Below are 19812 nucleotides of genomic sequence, written 5' to 3'. Positions count from 1 at the left end.
TCTCGTTCTCCTTCACTAAACATGTAAATATACAACAGGGAATGCTTATGTTCACTCATTATGTGCTTCAGATAGCATTATCTGTGCGTGCAAACATTTTGCCCCGCTCTCTGACCATAGAATACACTTATAATGTTTCTGATTGGACGAGCCGTGTTTGAAGCCATCATATGCACATCTGTGATCACATTCTCTGGAACGATGTGCCAAGCTGCTTGGCAACTGCAAAGAGCCAACACAATTAGACTGATTAACTATATTACACTGTGGAGTGATTATACTCATATATATAGTTGCTTAACACTACTGCCATTTGTCAAATTGCTGTTGACAATTTTTTAGAAGGATGCATAATTGGATATTATATGTTTTATTTATTGCATCAGTTAATATGGAAATGACTGTTCATGCTAATATTTCTTATTGTATTTTTAAAATAAGTAACATTAGCAGACCTGCATAATTTTGCAGGCAAGAAAGGTTTTTGTCATTGACTTTTGGTCAAATATTCTCACGACCAATTTAAACATTAGCAAAATCTGCAACGGGACCTTTTTCTCCCCAAACTATCAATTTTGTGCTTGAATTCCTATTGAAATTATTGGATTTTGCCTGTGAAATTTTACAGTGGAAGAGTAAAGACCTCGTATGTGACCCTGGATCACAAAACCAGTCATTAGGGTCAGTTTTTTGATTTATAAGTTATATTAATAAGCTTTCCATTAATGTATGGTTTGTTAGCATAGGACAATATAATAAAATCGCCTTTAAATTTGTCCAAATTAAGTACTCAGCAATGCATATTACTAATCAAAAATTATTTTTTTTTATATTTACAGTAGGAAATTTATAAATTATCTTCATGGAACATGATCTTTACTTTATATCCTGATGATTTTGGGCATAAAATAAAAATGTCTCATTTTGACCAGTACAATCTATTTTTGGTTATTGCTACAAAAATAGAGCTGTGCTACTTAAGACACATATTTAATCTTTTAAAAACACTCAAAATGTATGATTTTATTTGAATAATGGAATAAATGTAATCATTAGCAAATCTCAAAATGAATATCCTTTTTTTATACTGCACAATATAATATTGTAATGCCTACATTTATTTGTAGCACTTGAAATTATTGTAGTGTTTTATATTTGAAGTATTTTTGATTTTTTACAGGATACAATAGAATTACAATATTTATAGTCATTTACCTGTTAGCAAAAGCAAAGGAAAACAAGACTGTGGCCCATGAACAATGTGTAAAAGTGTGTTTATTGGGTTGCATTTATTTGTAAAATGCAGATACAGTCAATACTGTGAGCTGATGGAGTGAAAGTGTTAGGTTTCTGTTTTGTTTGACTGAGGAACTGTTGTGGGTGGTATGGGATGAAAAGCAATGTTTTCAACCTGCTCTCTCTCTCTCTCTCTCTCTCTCTCTCTCTCTCTTTCTCGCTCTCTCTCTTTCTTTTGTTATTATGTATGTGTGTGCCTGTCGGTCTGTTCTGTATGTCACTGTATGATGTTGTTATTTTTATTTTTTTAATTTTTAAGCCTCTGTTGACATGTAAAGCACCTTTCATATATCAGCAGCAAATTAAAAGGCAAAGTCAGCAATTGTGCCCTTGATAGTGGACACACACACACACACACACACACACACACATACAAAATGTCCCTCTGATGTATGCCAATTTTGCCTTCGGTGATACACAGCTCAACGTGGCCAAACTCTCAAAGACACACTCACATTCTGTAAATGGCACCTCGGTCATTCCAGGCTAGACTTTCATTTATATTTCTTAATAAGTACCTGTTATGAGTTATAGTGCTCTGTCTGTTCAAACACACTCTCTCCATCATTATTACTGCCATGTTCCTTCACGCTCTGTTCATTCCCCTCCTGACTTCCTCTCATTTAGATCAGACTGTAGACTTGAAGGTCACTAGAATGCCACAGTAGTTTTGTACACTGTGATAGACAGTTAGCAGGTCACTGTGCAATAGGTCAGCTCTTGTTCTTCTTAGTTTACCTGAGGGTGAACTCTTTCAGCTTATACTGCTATGCAGGGCTCATTTGTAAGCTGTAGATTGAATATATAAAGAGCTTATTTGCAAAAACAGATAACTCGCTGTTGTTTTTCTTTAATTTAAAGGTGCTGTAAGGGAACTTTTGTAAAAAAAATATTTTTTACATATTTGTTAAACCTGTCATTATGTCCTGACAGTAGAATATGAGACAGATAATCTGTGAAAAAAATCAAGCTCCTCTGGCTCCTCCCAGTGTCCTATTGCCATTTGCAGAAAGTCATGCGCTCCCGGTAAAAAATAACCAATCAGAGCTGCGGTCCGTAACTTTGTTTATGTTCAAAATGTAGAAAAATGTATATAATAAGCGAGTACACCATGAATCCATTTTCCAAACCGTGTTTTTAGCTTGTCCTGAATCACTAGGGTGCACCTATAATAAGTGTTTATATTCGGACTATTTTAGATTGCTTCAGGGGTACTGCGGCGGAGTAACCCAGTACCTTTGTGATTCTTCATAGACATAAACAGAGAGAAGTAGATCCGGCTACGATGTTCTTCCGCAAGACGCAAGCAGTTCTGTTTATTAACCGCTAGAGCGTCAAAAGTTCCCTACCGCAGCTTTAAATCAAGATTTTTATTTATTTATTTACGTATTTATTTTGTTGTGTTAGTTGGCTGGTCTTTTTTTTTTTTTAGCTTATAAAAATTAACTACTAAGGTTTGATAGAGATTAATTGCAATGCACAATAAAAAAACATGATTTTTGCAAAACTGTTAAAAAGGAGTTATCTGTTTTTCCAAATGAACTTTTCATATATAGCACATTCTTTGTGTGCATTTAATATATGCTTCCACTATAAGTATACTTTTGTCTGAATGTCACCTGTGGGGCTACTGTATGTAGTTTTATATTTTTAGTCTATATGTTTTAAATATTATTTATTCTTGTGATGGAACAGCAGAATTTCCAGCAGCCATTACTACAGTCTTCAGTGTCACAAAAAAACACATTATTTTCCACATACTGTACATAATTTTTTCTCCTCTATGCCCCACCTTTCTGAAACAAGATTTTTACAATGCTCATCGGTCTGAAAAGTGAGGTGTGCTCTGATTGGCCAGTTATCCAGTGCATTGTGATTGGCAAAATGCCTCAAGCTTGTTACGGAAATGCTACGCCCCTTATATAGTGTGATACAGTGTCAGAATACCAGCATAACAAGTAAAAAACATTAAACCCCATTATAAACAAGGCATTTGTTGCATCAAGTGGGCACATAATTACGGATTATAATGACTTATAGTGTCTTTTTACATGTTGCATTGCATCACGCCATGTAAACATAAAACCATGTCTGCATTTGTGATCGGAGAAATGACAAACAAAAAGCGCTGCTCTACACTGCTCAAAAAGGTTTAAATCATCAGATGCAAATCCTTTACATATGAAAACGTACTAACAGACTGAGTCAGAATAGCTGGCACAGTAGTCTTCTCTCCAAAGGATCAGGAAACAGTCCTCCATAAAATGTGCTGCACACATCTGAATGTTTGGGTTGAACTGTTCTGGAATGGTGTTGTAAATACAACTTACTGCTTTCTAGTTGTGTCCTCTTTGGGAAGACCAAACAGTGTAGTTTAGCTTTCACAACAAAACAGTGTCTTCACAACTTGGCGGCTGCGGTGGAAGCAAAAATAAAGTTACACCTTCTTCCTTTGTGTGGAAATTGTTTTTAAACGAGGCATTTTAGGGGGGCCTGGACCAGTCTTAACTTTTCTAAAGAATTTTCTTTGGGTTTGAGACTTTAGTCGTTGCAACTTCAGGGATCTTATCTATTCACAAACAGCTTGTAACACTCCAAAGAGAAAGGAAAACTTGAAATCGCATCATATGACCCCTTTAATATTTTTGTGGAAACCGTAATACATTTTTTTGATGAACAGAAAGTTCAAAAGAACAATCTTTTATAACAATTTAAATTGTGCGCCTAGGGCACTCAGAGCTGGTAATGAGTATTTTTGATTCTATAAAAGCATGTAGTTCCGTTAACAACAATACCAGATTTTCAAAGCAATACATGATGTGCTGACTGTTTTGGGGTTGCGTATCCTAAAGTGAAAAATACCTGATGTGAGAACCCCTCTTTTGAACAATTAACATTATTTTACCACTTTGGGTTATTATACGGTCGTGGTGGTATTGCGGCAGCAGCTCCAGGTGTTGTTTAACCCCCACTCTCTCGTTCTCTGTATGCTACAGTACTGTGTGTTCCGTTCCACAGTAATTACACCCGTGAGATTGCTCAGTGAGATCACACACCTCTCATTAGACTTTTACTCGTTAGCACTGAAGCGTGTGTAGAACTGAGTGCATGTATGTGAGAAATGACGAGGCTGTGTTTATGTGGGATGCAGGTGACAGTCTTTCTGAATTCAAACATGATGAGTGATACACAGTGTGAAGAGGTCACGCTCTCCGAGCATCTGCCTGTAAGCGCTGTCTTCTTATGTCTGTTTAGTCTTTGGAGAAACGCAGTTCTTAATGTATTCAGTTAGAGAGCACTAAAAACTTACCGATCTCTTTTTCATAATCTCACTCACTTCAAGGCCACTGGACATGATTGTGCATGATTATTCTGCCTTTTTAGCTCGCAAACAAAACACTTCACACCACAATCTCAGCTTTCAGGGAAAAACAATAGTTCCACCTGTATGGGATTAGAATCCCGCCAATGTATTGCAGCAACAGATTGAAAAATAATAAGCAAAGATCAAATATTTAAAAACACGTGTGAAATAATAACAAAACCGAAAAACAAATGCAATTTTTTTTATAATAACAAACAAGCGCAGTCATTGATCGAAAAATAATAAGCGTGATTTGAAAATGTAAACACATTTAAAATTATATTGCACAAAACTGAAACATGAATTAACAATTTTCCAAATCTCAAACAAAATCAGGTTTCCTGCTCATATGTTATTTATTTGTGTGCTTGTGGTCTTTTCCGTTTCTAAAAGTTGCAGTTAGAGTTTCATGTAAATCAGGGCAGGCTTCACCATTGGCCCACAAGTTCTAGATTGACAGCTGCTCCTCTAGCCAATCAGTCCAAGGGGGAGTTGATGTCACTCCAATGCGACTCGTGGCTGCTGTGGCAGGTGTGTGAAGCAGGTGTGAAGTAGAGGGTGACGGTGAGACGAGAGTGGATTTTCAAATCTCTCCCGTCCCAATCCCACAAAAAACTGGGGGAAAATCACATCATGACTCATGTTCTCTCCCACTCCCATGTTGTATTTAGATTTTTTTTTTTTTTTTGGCCGGAATCTGTCCGTTACAGTGAAGAGCCATCTTAAACAATGCACATTGTGCATTGCACACACGTAAATCATCCATGCTAATACACGTTTTCTAATTTATTTTTTTTTTCATTTGAGCGTAGACATTGCACCAATCCCGTGATTAATAGTGATTTTGTTTACAATCAATGTCAGCCTCTCGTGTGAAGATGGATAAGCAGCATCAGCAGGCAAATCCCAGACGAATCGGCTTCGTATACTCGGACTACGTAGAGCTTGCAGAAAATATCATAACACACAAAGGGAATGTTTCTGTCCCCCACTAACCAAATAATATTTATGGCTAATAACCTGAGATCATCCGGGATTTTCCTGCTGACGCTGGTTATCCATCTTCACACACCTGCCACAGCAACCACGAGTCGCATTGGAGTGACGTCAACTTCCCCTTGAACTGATTGGCTAGAAGAGCAGCTGTCAATCTAGAACTTGTGGGCCAATGGTGACGCTGAAGCCTGCACGAAACTCTAACTGCAACTTTAAAAAATCCTATATAAAACCAAATATTTGAATGGCAGTATACATGCTGTAACTGGGGAATATTAAAATCGTTTGTCCAGAATAGGGATCTCAATCAGCATCCAAATCACCTATATGCAACTTTAGACAACCAATCAGCTGTCACAGAGCATTTTTGCATAAAATATAAAATGCAAAATATACAGGCACCAATATCCCATGCCATAATACCTGAAACATTATCCCCATACAATTACAGTAAATTTATGGATACTGTAGCTACTGTGAACAAATGTATTCATGGTATATGGTGTTTTCTAGAGTGGACAAATGTATTTTCATGTATGGTACATCAGCTTCACCAATTACAATACCTCAGTAGAAGTGTTGTTTTTATGTATTATTCTATTTAACCCTTTTTTTACTGATATGTATGACCTTGAGTTGAAGCCATAGATATTGTAGAGGTACCTCAGCGCTTTCATCTGTCACTTACAATTTATGCCATCATAAAAAAACACAATGATGTATAAAGAGGAAGTTACAGTATATAGAAATATGGGACAAAGTCACCAAAGCCATGTTGGTATTAATGAAAAATCACACCGAGAAATCATGGCGAGAAATGGCTTTTAAAGCTTTGTCTCTTGTAGTGGACGCCAGCATCTGAGGGTTCACTGTATTGAGGATTGTGTTTACAGGATCAATGACATTAAAGAGGGAGTGAGTGAGAAACAGAGATAAAGAGAGAAAGGGTCTCAGGGGAGAGATAATGAAGTTACGCAAGGTCAAAAAACAGGTAATTTAAGAAGCTCCCAAGGCGATGTGATTTGTTTTTTTCTTTAGAGGTCTTCCTGTTTCTGTCTGTGATCAAACTTTATACATTTCCCAATACTTCCGTCTTCATTTCTGTGCAGTAATAAAAAGCATTCACAAACCAGTGGTTTTCATTGCTGCAAAGAATCATCTTTATACTCTGTCCTCAGACACTTGGTTTTACACACATTTCTTCCTCGACACACCAGCAGCCATTCTCATTTACCCCAGCAATTTTCCAGCAAGGTTGCCATAGTGATATGAAATAAGTAAAACTGCATAACAGATTTCTCTAATGTATGGCATCTGTCATTTTGCTGTGGGGAATATGGTTGTTGTGAAAGATCTGTTTGTGTTGATCGAAAGGGGTTAAGAAATAAATAATATAGAAATGGTTTAAGAATGAAAATGAAATGGAAATTGTCATCATTTAATCACTCTTGTGTTTTTCCAAACCTATATGAGTTTCTTCTGCTGAAGACAAAACAAGTTGCAACCAAATGGTAAATGGTAGCTATTGACCTACATAGATATTTATTATTATTATTAGTTTTATTCTTTAATTTAATTTAATTTAATTTAATTTAATTTAATTTAATTTAATTTAATTTAATTTAATTTAATTTAATTTTTTTAATGGCCCAACTACAGTAATTATACACAAAAAATAGAATTTGTATGTATAGATTTAATATGAATGTTTTAATTTTATTTAATTATACTTTATGTAAAATGTAAGTTAATTTAAAAAGTAATTTAAAGTAATTCTTTAAATTATTCTAAGTAGGTACTGTAGTTTTGTGTGTCGCATGAGGACACCAAGACATTTTACACTGATAAACAGATCAGAACAGAACAGTTTTTTCAGTGAGGCACCAGGAGATTAAACATCTTAAACTCTGAGTCTGAGTAAAATGCTCTTTTTTTATTTTTATTGAGCTGAACTGAAGAAGAATATTTGCCTTTGCTGTAAGATTGCATAGAAACAGACTCCAGTCTGCACTTCACTTCATTTTTCATGGAGTTTAATGTTCATGCATGTCCTAAGGCACAGTGTTTGTGTGTGCATAAATGGGTTAGGTGTTCACAGAGTGCTGCTGAGTGAGTGTCTATCTGTCCTCCCACACTGTGGAGAACTGAGAGAGATTCTGCCTGCCCTTCGGTCTTTTTCACCTCATTTTAGACTACGTCACACCAGGGTCCAAATGTGCCCTTTCTCACACATACTGTACACACAACAGCGAATAAAACTAAGGCATTGTGCCTTGAGGGTTTATGTTTGTTTGTAAAATTGCAAAAAATAAAATATAAAAAACAATGGATGAATCTAATGTGGCAAGACTGTAGCAAATACAGTCCATTCTTCTAGTGGGCAGTACCATTCACACCATTCACTTCCCATAAATGTTTTATTAAATCCTAAGCACAAATAGGACAATATGTTAACAGGACTAAGGACAATCAGTGGTTTTTGGAAATCTTGCTATAGCTAATTGTTTCAAGCCTCGTTTGTATTAAAATTAGGTCTGTCTACACTTTTCACTTGCCCTGCACATTATAAGATTATCACAGTCAATATTACCCACAATCATCTGGTGTTTATGCAGTCAGTAACTGGATACACAATGTACCCAATGGTCCCTGTTGATTTGGGAATGCGGAAAAGTCAATAGTGCCTCGGCCTTTGGGATCATACCAGGAGTTTTTAATTATTCAAGCTTCAAAATGTACTCCATAATCTCATTAGTTTAGTCAAGCAGTGAGGTATGGGTGTCTGGAAATAAATAGGCTTTTCAGACACCAGGGATAATGATGGCATCCAAGGTTATGTAATGGTGGCCCTGTAAGGGTTATTTGCCACTCAGGTGAAACTGTCATGCATATAGTTCACTGACATACATATAAACAACATGTCAATGTTTTGTATTGGTCAAGTATTCAAAAAAATAACTGCTTTACTAGTATAAACCTGATATGCTGCATGAGTGGTTCATGATTGCACGAGTTCTACATTCACTTTCCTTAAATGCACAAGAAACAGGGCAGGTTATCGCTGACCTTGCTGTCATTTTAGACTTATGTCACATTCACATTCTGTTAGTTGTGTCTCTGTGCAAGGTCTTGGCTTGTCTGCATGGCTGTAACAACCTTGAGAAAGAAACTGGCTAAGATTCCTAATCCATTCTAATAAATGAGATCAAGGTGACTACAACCAAAGATGCTGGCGACAGAGTGGAAACGAAATAGTCATTTGTGTGTTTTGAGCATCCATATTCAATGATTTCTTGTGCAAATGCATTGTTCTAGAAGTATTTGGACACTTAAGTCACACTTAAATGTTATTATTGTTTAACACAAATGAGCACCACATTAAATCAGTTTATTTGATCAAAAGCACAGTAATATTTTTTTTTTATGTTATTACAATTTAAAATAATAGTTTTATGTTTTAATATACGTTAAACTGTAATTTATTCCTGTGATAGGAAAGCAGCCATTACAAAAAAAGGGGGCAAACTTTTAGATGCAAGTGTACACTTTGTCAGAATTATTCAAAAGTTTGAAGTTTGATTTATCTTTTAAAACTGAGGAAAATAATTTTGTGATTTACTGAAAAAATTTATAATAATAAAATAAAATAATTAATGTAAATTCCACTTGCAACAACGTTGTTTTAGTGTGGTAACCAAATACATCTCGTAAACACTGTATATTTGCCAAAGTATAAACATTATAGACAAAAAAAGCTCCATGGCAAATAAATGGCTTTTCCTGTGGGAAAATTTCTGTAAACTAACATCTCAATCTTTCCCATAAGTAAATTTTTTTAACATGCATTTTCAACCAATCAGAACTCAAGCTTAAGTTTTTATTCTCCAGTGAAAAAAAAGTCTTTCCCCAGTCACATTAGCAGAGAGATCAAATATGTCAGTGCTGTTGAGGTCAGGGAGAGGACAGAGGGATCTCGTCATACTGTGTTGCCATGTCTCTGATGCCATCTCTATTGCCTGCATAGTAATTATCATCATTGGCGGACAGGTTCTGATGCAAATCAAACACTATTGTGTTTCACATCTTTCAGTGATTGGTCGATCACCACCACCTCCACACCACTCAAAAGAAGTCCTCTGACTCACGTACACCTGGACGCTCAGCTACTGATTGAGTATTTATGGTGTGAAATGGTCTGTGGAGTGCAGCTCATCAGGAGAGTCGCAGCATTTTAACTGAATTTTTGAATACAGTGGTCCACAGCATGAGTGGTTAATGTGCTTCATCTGTAATTGTGCCCCTCTTCAAATATGTCCTGCTATTACCATTTATCACATGCAGAAACATTGGAGCCAACGCTCATATGCGAGTGCCAAAATGGCTCAAAAGGGTGTCGTACGGCCCAAAGAACGATCCAGAAAAAAAAGGGACACAGTTGAGGTTGCTGGCCTGTGCAGTAATTGTTCTGTGATTCGTGTGGGTGGCAAAAATTGGATGGGAGAAATTAGATGGGCTGTCATGGCACTAGTTCACATGTTAATCGCAATAAATGTTTAGCAGTTAATGCTTGATTCTGAAGAAGAAAGAGTGGGTGAGAAACCTAGGGACAGTTTGAAGCTTAGCTGACTATTACGGAGCAATACAACAGATGTAACTGCTGCTAATGTGAAAAACAAAAAAGCCTTTTGTGGAAACATTTTAAATGAAACTTATTCCACTCGCTGTGGTTTCCATAGACACAGGCAAGTACTGTGTTTCTTAGTATCCTCTTGAAGAGCTTCCTGGTTTAATTAGAAACTTCGGGCGAGTGGTAAGAGTCATAAAATTTTCACAATCATGTGAAACCAAGAGTGTGATCTCTTGTCAATTAGTAAATTTACTCATAAGAGGCGGAAGAGGGCTGGAGATTGCAGTTGAAGGCATTTTGGCAGGGAGTACTTAACTGGCTGTCGGGATGCTCACAAGCTCAGCAGTAACATCCAGTTTTACAAGGGAGACATTGTCCCCGAAGATCTTTAGGTAATGCTAAGAATACTGTACAGGCACTGGGGAGTCATATATTAGAGTGATTCCAGATCGGGAGCTTCAATTAGCACTCCAGCACTCAAGCTGATGTCAGTTGATTTGTAATGAATTTAAATGAGGTCAGAATAGTGTCAACCGTCTCAAAGTAGCTAATACACTAGAATTAATAACAGAGACTGTCGTGTCTCCTTTCATTTGTCTCAAATGTGGATGTTGGCTGTTTGTTTGATTATATATGTGTGTGTAGGTCTGTAGGTTTGTGTTGTGCTGAATATACCCCCTTTACACAAATATCTACATAACACCAAATAAATTAGACACTGAAGCGATAAATGTATTGTTTTAAGGTTAGTCACATTGAAAAACAGTGTGGGTCTACTTTATTTTACAGTACATGTACGATAAAAGAACTGGTAGAGCACTGCGCTAGCATGCAAGCAAGCACAAGGTTGGGGGTTCGATTCCCCGGGAACACATGATATGTAAAAATTGATAGCCTGAATGCACTGTGAGTCGCTTTGGATAAAAGCATCTGCTAAATGCATATATTTATTTTTTTAATTTTGAATTTAATACATTTACCATGCTGACATTGTCAGGTGACCTTACATTAGTCAACATTTTTTTTTTTTTTTTTTTTATCAAATCTTTTTACTTTTTATTTATTTTATATATACAGGTATATTTTATTTTTTACTGTTTTTATTTATTTGTTTGCTATTATATTGAGGATTCTGAATTTTCACTTACCCACACTGCTTTTCTCATAATACATATAGTATGGAAGTAGATGGATTCGGATGAAGGGAATATTTATTTTTATTTTCCTAAACAAACCTCCCATCTGCAGTTGATTGAACAAACATATAATTCTACCTTAAACTGACAATGTTGGTTGAGTCAGTGTTGCTGGTTGGGATATTCAAACAAACAGACCAATGTTTTGATAATGCCACAATGCATTGTAGTAAGTTGTAATTAGGGTTGGTTTTTGTTTGGGTTTTTTGATACCAGTGCCAAATTGATACATGATAAAATGGTACCGGTGCCTGAACCGATACTAAAAACAAAACCAAAAAATGGTACACTGGAGAAAAACATTAATTATCTTGTATCTGAGTCACATTTCTTTTAAGAGAAGTTTTATTTTTCATATATAATGTCTGTTTCAATCATACTGGACAACAGAGGGTGCACTTGTGCAGAAACTCCACATATGCATCACAGGACTAATAGAACTCATGACGTTCCAGGAAATTACATCGGAATGTGAAAACAACATGGACGCTAACGTTACAACAAATATGTTGGATTTGTATTATCAGAGCTTTCCGAAATTGCGTTGAATGCAGTATTACTTAAGATTGCAGTATAATTTAACTACCAATCATTGTGCAGTGATGATGCTCCTTACATGCGTTTCAGAGCACCAGTGGGTGAATATCTCAGCTGACAGCTCAGGCATTTAAGTAAGGCACTGAAAGTGGTAACAATCATAAAGGGTTTTGGTACCCAGTCCTAGTAGTAATCAGCCATCAAATATCTTATTTTTTAGTGGGTTTTGCATATTAAGCTGTGATACATGAAAGTATTTTAACCTAAAATTACATACTTCACCTTAAAAGGGCTTGAATATGTTTTTAACCTCAATGTTACCTTCAAAATATCTTTTAACGGCTTTCAATTTAGCATTTGTTGGTTTCATGCTTAGCGCTGAAAGAGTGTTGAACTCATGTGTGCACAGGTGCACGAAACATTGCACTCGGTCTGTGTCACAGATATTACACTCCACAGCAGTGGAGCAAGAGCGCGATACGCTGGAAAAGAAAGAGAGCGAGGCAGATAAAGGGAGGTAGAGAGCGCTTTAAACAGACGTGGACGACTACCTACTGCTCATTCCCCCAGAGCTGTAGCGCAGATGAAGCATCACTGCTGAGCTCACCAAAAAAAAAAAAAAAAACCAGATCTAAAGAGAAAAGAGAGGAAAAAACAGGGAAACAGAGAAAGAAAAAGCAGGTCAGAAGCTCATTAAAAGCTTGAATTATCATCAGCTGTAGGAAGTGAATGAATGTGTGTGAGAGAGAGTGTAAGAAAAGAGGAGGACCTCAGAAGAGAGGAGAGAAGTGTCAGCAGAGCTGTGGATTTATGCTGTCCGATCTTGACATCGCTCCCTCCTTTCCTCCTCCTCTCCTCCCCCCTTCAGCAGGCGGGCTTTTTGTGGCTGACCATGCAAGGATCCTCTCAGTGCCACGGGAATCTCCTCTCCACCTCCGGACAGTTCTGCAGCTCTCGTTCTGTGGCTCACTGACCCCGATGCAGCCTTAATAGTTGTATTTTTCACGAGGGAACGTCTTGGACAAGGAGCAACACAACTTTTGGACTGTGCAGGCGTCTCCTTTTTCCTTGTGCTCAATAATTGATGCGGTTTCCCTGCTGCTGCTTTGACTGTATTCACAAGACGGGATCAGGGAGGAAGGTCGGGACTGTGACCCCTGCATGATCCCTCAGTGTGTCCTCTCTGTGTTGTAGACTGTATCTTCTTCATCCACCTCATCCAGCATGCAGGTCTCCATCGCTTGCACAGACCACAACCTGAAGGGTCGAAATGGGGACCATGGAAAAACGAACACCACCAGCCCCAACGTGGTGAACGCGGCACGGGCAAAGTTCCGCACAGTCGCCATCATCGCCCGGAGCTTCGGCTCTTTTACCCCACGCCACCACATCTCCCTCAAAGAGTCCACCGGCAAGCTCACCGGCATGAAGTACCGGTATGTCTCTCTCTCCCTCCTTAACCACTTTCCTTCATTTCCATTTCGTCCTTCCAGTGATCCCTTCACCTGTGGCTTTTTCTCTTGCTGGAATGGTGAATGGAAAACTGGATCCTCTCAAACTCTTTTGAGATCAGAAGATCAGTATTAGCTGCTTGCTTTGACATGATGTTTTGTATGAATTTTTGGTCCAGGTGATATATTTGTCACTGTCCATCACTTAAAAGATGTTACTGTTCATCACAGATAGAGTGTTTCATCAGTATGATATATGGGTTTGACCCACTCTTGATCTCTTTGCTCCGTTCATCTTTGTTAGCTGAGCTCGCTCTGTTAGCACTGAGTTCCTCAGGACAAACAAACCATAATTTTTTGCTATTCGATATTTACATTCAAGGATGCACAGTTCTCAGATTGACGCTTCATTACATGCTGGGAATATCCAGAGAGTTGATTCTTTGGAGTGTTTCCCCTCTCCGTTCTAGTAGAGCACAATTGTAGGTGTTTTGTTCTTTGATTATCCATGATCCTTTTCTATTTGTGATGTTGCTTGATTTGATGCAATATTTTCAGTGATTTTAGGGTATTTTCTACCTTCTCTTCTGCACATGTTCTGGACTCTGGTGGGATGTGCTGTGCGAGTGTGCGCAGGTGCCTAATTGCAGAATAAACGTTTCTAAATGCAAATGTTATGTGGACCACATTAGAGTCTTTCGCCTGATGTCCTGTATCAGCACATCACACACAGAATGTTAAAGCAGTGGTCATGCTAGGCTTAATTACTTTGTTACCCTGAAATGGTGATGGCTCTAGGGTTTCTGATTTTAATAATTTACAAATAATAATAATAATAAATGTACTATGCACTTTATTTTCTTGCAACATAGCAAACACTGCAGCTTTGATATTTGGACTTTTGCACAAAGTGAAGAGGTTAATTTGTGCTTTTTAGATCTATTGCTCAATCTTTATGCTACACAATTGTCCTCTAGGGTTAATTGTACCATATTGTCACTTGGGCAGTTCCTTCATGCTTATACTGTACCTTATTTACCCCAACAAGCTAATCGTAGCACCTATAAGGTTACATATTATTACTCTGAGGTACTAATATGCATATTTTAGTGGAACAGAGTTGTCCCTTTATGGGTACTGCTACTGTGACAAGCTACAACTACAAAGGTAAAAAAAAAAAATTGTGAATCGAGTTCAACGAATGTAAACTTTGGTACACATAAGTATGAAAATTAATGAAAATGTCCAAGTGAAAGGATATACAATGAGAAAAATTAAGGGCATGACTCGATTTTATCCATTGGGAATTGATTGGAATGTGAGAAGTGACAGGGGGTTGAACCCGACAGGGTTTATTACAGTAGATTGGAAAATTTGACTTTTGGCAAGGTATTACATTTTGATGAAAGAATTATGAAGAAAAGCATTTGTTTTTGAAAAAAGCATGCACTGAACCAGGCCCAGTAAGATCAGGAAGGTGTATTAGGAAGGAAAATATAATTAGTAATATTGATTATTCGTTAATATTACGTTGTATTTGTCTTATCTTATCTTATCTTATCTTATCTTATCTTATCTTATCCTATCTTGTGTTTCTTGTCTTGTCTTGTCTTGTCTTATGAATCTGAGATGACATTCTCTAGAAATAAGCTCAAGCAGCCATTGAACCCAACCAAACAGACATTTTGTTGTTGTTGTTTGTATTTGATTGCTATAAGTACCTGTGTATAGCAGATGTACCCATTTTTTAACAAGTGTGTGTGTGTGTGTGTGGTGAGTTTGGTGGTGTGTATCTGACAGTATACAGGCTGTAATGTCTTCTCTTTTGTTCCTTCTTCTAATCCTTTAAAGTCACTCCCCAGGGATTGTTGACCTCAGACCAGCCCTGTCATTTCTAGAGATAGATATTTTGGTCATTTTGTCTGCCTGAGTACTCGATAGATAACTAAAGTACTGAACTAAGTACATTGGGGTTGGTGGGTCATTCTCTGCCATTATTTAATCTACTGTATGTATGAGATATGAGATGGTAGTCTAAGTGGCAAATTAAGTCAGCCCCAGACCCTTATGCAATATATATATATATATATTATTATTTTTTTTTTATGCCATCCCCCAAAATTTTATGGGCTCTAATTTGGTTAACTTAAATATTGTTGATTTTTCTGAGATAAATAACATTATGTGAATCATGACTATTCACAAGCTGTTTTATTTACAACATCTTTACAGATTACATAATGAAAGAGTTTTTGTTTTCAATTTAAATTATTTTGATTTAAAATAATAATTTTATAGCATTCTATAGATATATTTATCATGTCTGTGAAGCGCTCCTGCTCAAGACAGAAATTACATCCTGTTGTTTTCCTTATTTTACAAAAGCACAACGTTTTGTTGATATAGTGAGTGCACACAAATAAAAGTAGACCCTTTGCAGTTCTAAATGATGTATACTCTTACCTTTATGAGCAAAAATTATGGCATATTTTTAAGTTTCCTCTATTATTAAAAATAAATCTAAATGCAAGTGATCCTGCTGGTGCGCTGCAAAGCGTGCTTTAGCTTCCACACCCTGCACAAATGATTGGATATGCGCCCAACAGCGCTCATCTATCTAGGTGAAATGTTTAAATGAATACTGTGAAATGCATGAAGTGTTTTATGTCTGTTTATTTTAGTCAAGTCGTGTTGATTTGAAAAGGCTAAATTGATCAAACATTATGATCAACTCACTGTCTACAAGGGCCAGGCGCATGCAGGGCTCTATTTGTTACCAAGTTTCAAATAATAATTGCCCCTGGTTCGGCGGGCCCCCAAACTGCCTGGGCCCATATGCTTCTCCATTACCAGACACTATGCCACTGCATAGTCTCCTCTTTACAGCACATCCTGGTGTAAAGAACACCTCCCTACACCCCTGTGTTCTGTTCCATTTGGTTGCATTGCATGTAGCTGTTTGAAAGGAAGAACATGTCCTGTGTGTCGCCCTCTAATCCTCTCCAGACAGAGTGTTGAGTTGTTCTTCCCCTGAACTCAAAGTTCTCAATGTACAGTGTTGATACAACTTCTGGCTGATGAATTGCACCACAAGGTACTGATAAAAAATAACACTGTAATCAGTCACAAGCTAGTGTTGTTGTTACTTAATTTTAATAAGTGTTTAATGTTTGAAGTTGAAAAACATTTGTTGTTGCATCCAAGTGCTTGAGAACCCAACTTACTGTAGTAGGGTTGCACAGCAGTGTTATTTTTATTTTTTATTTAGTTTTATTCTTAATAAAAAAAAAAAAAAAAAAAAAAAAATAATATATATATATATATATATATATATATATATATATATATATATATATATATATATATATATATATCAGTGTTAATTCCAAATTCAGTGTGTTTTAATATTATTATTAGTTTCTCTTAAATATTTAGCTTTATTTTTATTTGAGTAATTTTATTTGTATTATTATTATTATGTTCTATTTTTTTTTCATCTGTAATATACATTACTTTATTTAAAAAATTATTTCAGTTAACATTTTTTAATGGTTGTAGTTAACACAGGTATATTTTATAGATATGGAACTTCTAGAAGATATGTTAAAGGTCCCATTTAACACATTGATATATATTTTTTTATTGTTCTCTCTATTTGTGAGTGTGTATGTTAAGTTTTATCTCAAAATACCCAACAGAATTTTTTTTGTAGCTTGTTGAAATTGCCACTTTTAGGGTATGAGCTGTTTATCTGTATGTCTCCTTTAAATGAAAATGAGCTGATGCTCCCGCCTCCCTTCTCAGAAGAGTGTGGAGCTTCAAGAGCTCATGCTTGCGGTGACCGTGTTACTGATCCTCACATTGCTTCCAAATGGTTTTTAACTGCCACATTCCTATTTACAATCATTCTAGTAGCACGTGAAGGCAGCATAAGTGAAAACATACAGAGACAATGTTAGCTTTAGCAACAAGAGAGAACTGAACTCACTCTCAGTCTATGGAGACTCCTATGTTCGTTGGTGCATCCCGACACGCAACACTCTTTGGCGCTGGCATTGTATCTCCAGCAGCTACAGAAAGAGAACAGTAATGGCGGACCGCTGCTTCTCAACCAGGGCTGTGTATATGCTAATAGGGCAGAGAGCATCACAAATGGGTGGGACTTTCACCGACTTTGTCGTAATATTGAGAAACCTGGAACTGCTAGTGTGGAGAGACTGTTTATGATTTTTTGTAATCATAAAACAATGAGGGGGTGGATTTTTTACCGTTATATGCTGGTTTCTTTCACACAATGTTGCCACACAACTGTGTTCAAACAACTTATAAAAGTGTTTTTTTTTTTCTTTTTTTGCATTCTATGGCACCTTTAAGGTGATAGTTTATATATATTAGTTTATCTTCTGGCTGATAACTGATAAATAGCCAGTATTAAAATTCTATAACTTTATCTAAATATACAAATTAAGTGATACAAATTAATTAATAAATGACTTGTTTTTTTATGGGTGGTGCTGTGTTTTGTGTGTTGAAGCTGCTGTAAAAAAATAAAAAATAAATACATTTCCTGTAAAGGATCAATAAAGTATTAGTCAATCAAATGTAGGCACTATAGCATTATTATGTATAATTTGAAAGTATATATTGATCTTAAGATTTGATAATGATTACATTTAACAGGGTTATTCAATTATTTAAAAGTTAACTTTAAGTTTCATATTGAATATCCATTTAAATATGAAATTACATATCCAACATAAAAAGCTCTCTAATATGGGGCGATAACCATGTATATTTTGAATCTCTAAAAATAATAGTCCCCTGGACAACAATGCAAACTGTATACCTCTAAAAGCCTAAACTGTTGTTCATCCTGTGGGAGCTTGTTAACACCCATTCTTAAACTGACTTCTGATCAAGGTTCCTATAATTATTGCTAGCTTTCAATAAAAATAAATAAAAATTCCCCCCCAGATCCAATGTCTTCATATCTACTACACAGAGCAATGATGTATGATTGCTTCTGTCTCCTCCCCCCCTCTCTCTCTTTTCTCTGTATCTGTGTTGATAGTGATCTCTGTGTCGTTGACAGCCTGTCAGGACAGCATTAAAAGTGCAGGAGCGCGTACTGATGCAACATACAGTGTATGAGTGAGCAGCAGATAGAGAAAGATTGGGTTTCTAGATGTTATACGTATAGCTCTGCATGTCCATCACAACTTCATTGTAAAGGCCTGACAGGGAGCTGAAAATGAGGAAGCTTTCTAATAATGCTCTCATTACACACGCTCATACGTGCTCACTCATGGGAAACATCAGAGGTCAGTGTGCTTCATTGTGTTTTTATGTTTAGTGCTGCAATAGAAACCCTGGAGACCCATTAGACCCATTTTTTCTCTCCACAGTAACTCCTTTTAAACGTTCATCACCAATCTTGAACATGAACTGCTGGCTAAAAATACTGGATGAACATCTACATCTGGCACTTTAGAGTTAAAACCTTTCTATGATAGCTCAGTGAAGTTAAAATCAGCTCCCAGACCAGGTCCAGCTTGATCAAACAGTGGCCAATTTGAAATGGTAAATTAAGAATGAGAGGAAGCGGCCAATCGTGACCAATAATTCTCTGGAAACCACTTACAAGTCAAAGAGGTTTAATAGCTTTTGAGGCAACCTTTGAAATGGATCCTGTAATGTAGCATGAATAGAGAACAGGTAAACATAGATTGATCCATTATGTGTCTGAACTGACCCTGAGGAAATGGTAAATAGAAAAAAAAAAAATATTCGGGTATGAATATTCCATTTGTCATGGCTGACCTTTACAGGGATTTATAGGGAGGGAATGAAGAGCTTCTCTGTGAAGATCTCAAAGCAGGAGATCAGACTGAAAGGTCACAGTGATGAAATTCACCCAAAAGTTTCATTAAGCATCTTTAACATCCGTGAATGAAAATGAAGGTATCTTTAGAATGTAAAGGGGTTTAACAAAAACAAAGTATTTTGCTGGTAGATTTTAAAGGCCCTATAATACACCCGTCGCAATGCGTCGCAAGGTGCAACGCAAGTGTGTTTGCTAATTTCATTCCAGTCTGTTCGCATTTTCCCAGTGCTGGTCTAAAAAAGAGGTGTGTTCAGGCGCGTTGCTGGCACAATACTATTTTAAGGAGCTGAAAATAAAGTCTGGCGCAATGTTTTTTCTTTGTTATTTAAAGAGCGTACACGCTGCCTATTAAACACATGGATGCACAGCAGCACACAAACATGCCAAATATAAAAAATTAAAGGATTGCAATGAATTTTTTTTGTAGGCTAAATAAATAGGCTTTACACACACACACACAC

At 36.7% G+C, this 19812-nt stretch overlaps 1 protein-coding gene across 4 annotated transcripts in view; it reads left to right on the top strand.

The window, feature by feature from the left end:
* The window catches only part of LOC127977820 (voltage-gated potassium channel subunit beta-1-like), a 133081-nt gene that overhangs the window by 25555 nt on the left and 87714 nt on the right, over nucleotides 1–19812 (top strand). Inside the window, exon 1 of one of the 4 annotated variants that reach the window (XM_052582960.1) lies at nucleotides 12387–13452. The exons of the other annotated variants lie outside the window; for them this stretch is intronic. Within the exon in view, the coding sequence (XP_052438920.1) occupies nucleotides 13241–13452 (212 nt within the window). The 5' untranslated portion in view covers nucleotides 12387–13240. Of the gene's footprint in view, nucleotides 1–12386; nucleotides 13453–19812 lie in introns of those variants that run through there. 4 annotated transcript variants of the gene reach the window in all.

Source organism: Carassius gibelio, chromosome B18, assembly GCF_023724105.1.
Source record: "Carassius gibelio isolate Cgi1373 ecotype wild population from Czech Republic chromosome B18, carGib1.2-hapl.c, whole genome shotgun sequence".
In the NCBI taxonomy this organism is placed as follows: domain Eukaryota; kingdom Metazoa; phylum Chordata; class Actinopteri; order Cypriniformes; family Cyprinidae; genus Carassius; species Carassius gibelio.
The sequence above is the reverse complement of the archived record's forward strand: the minus strand, read 5'-3'. Positions and strand labels throughout refer to the sequence as shown.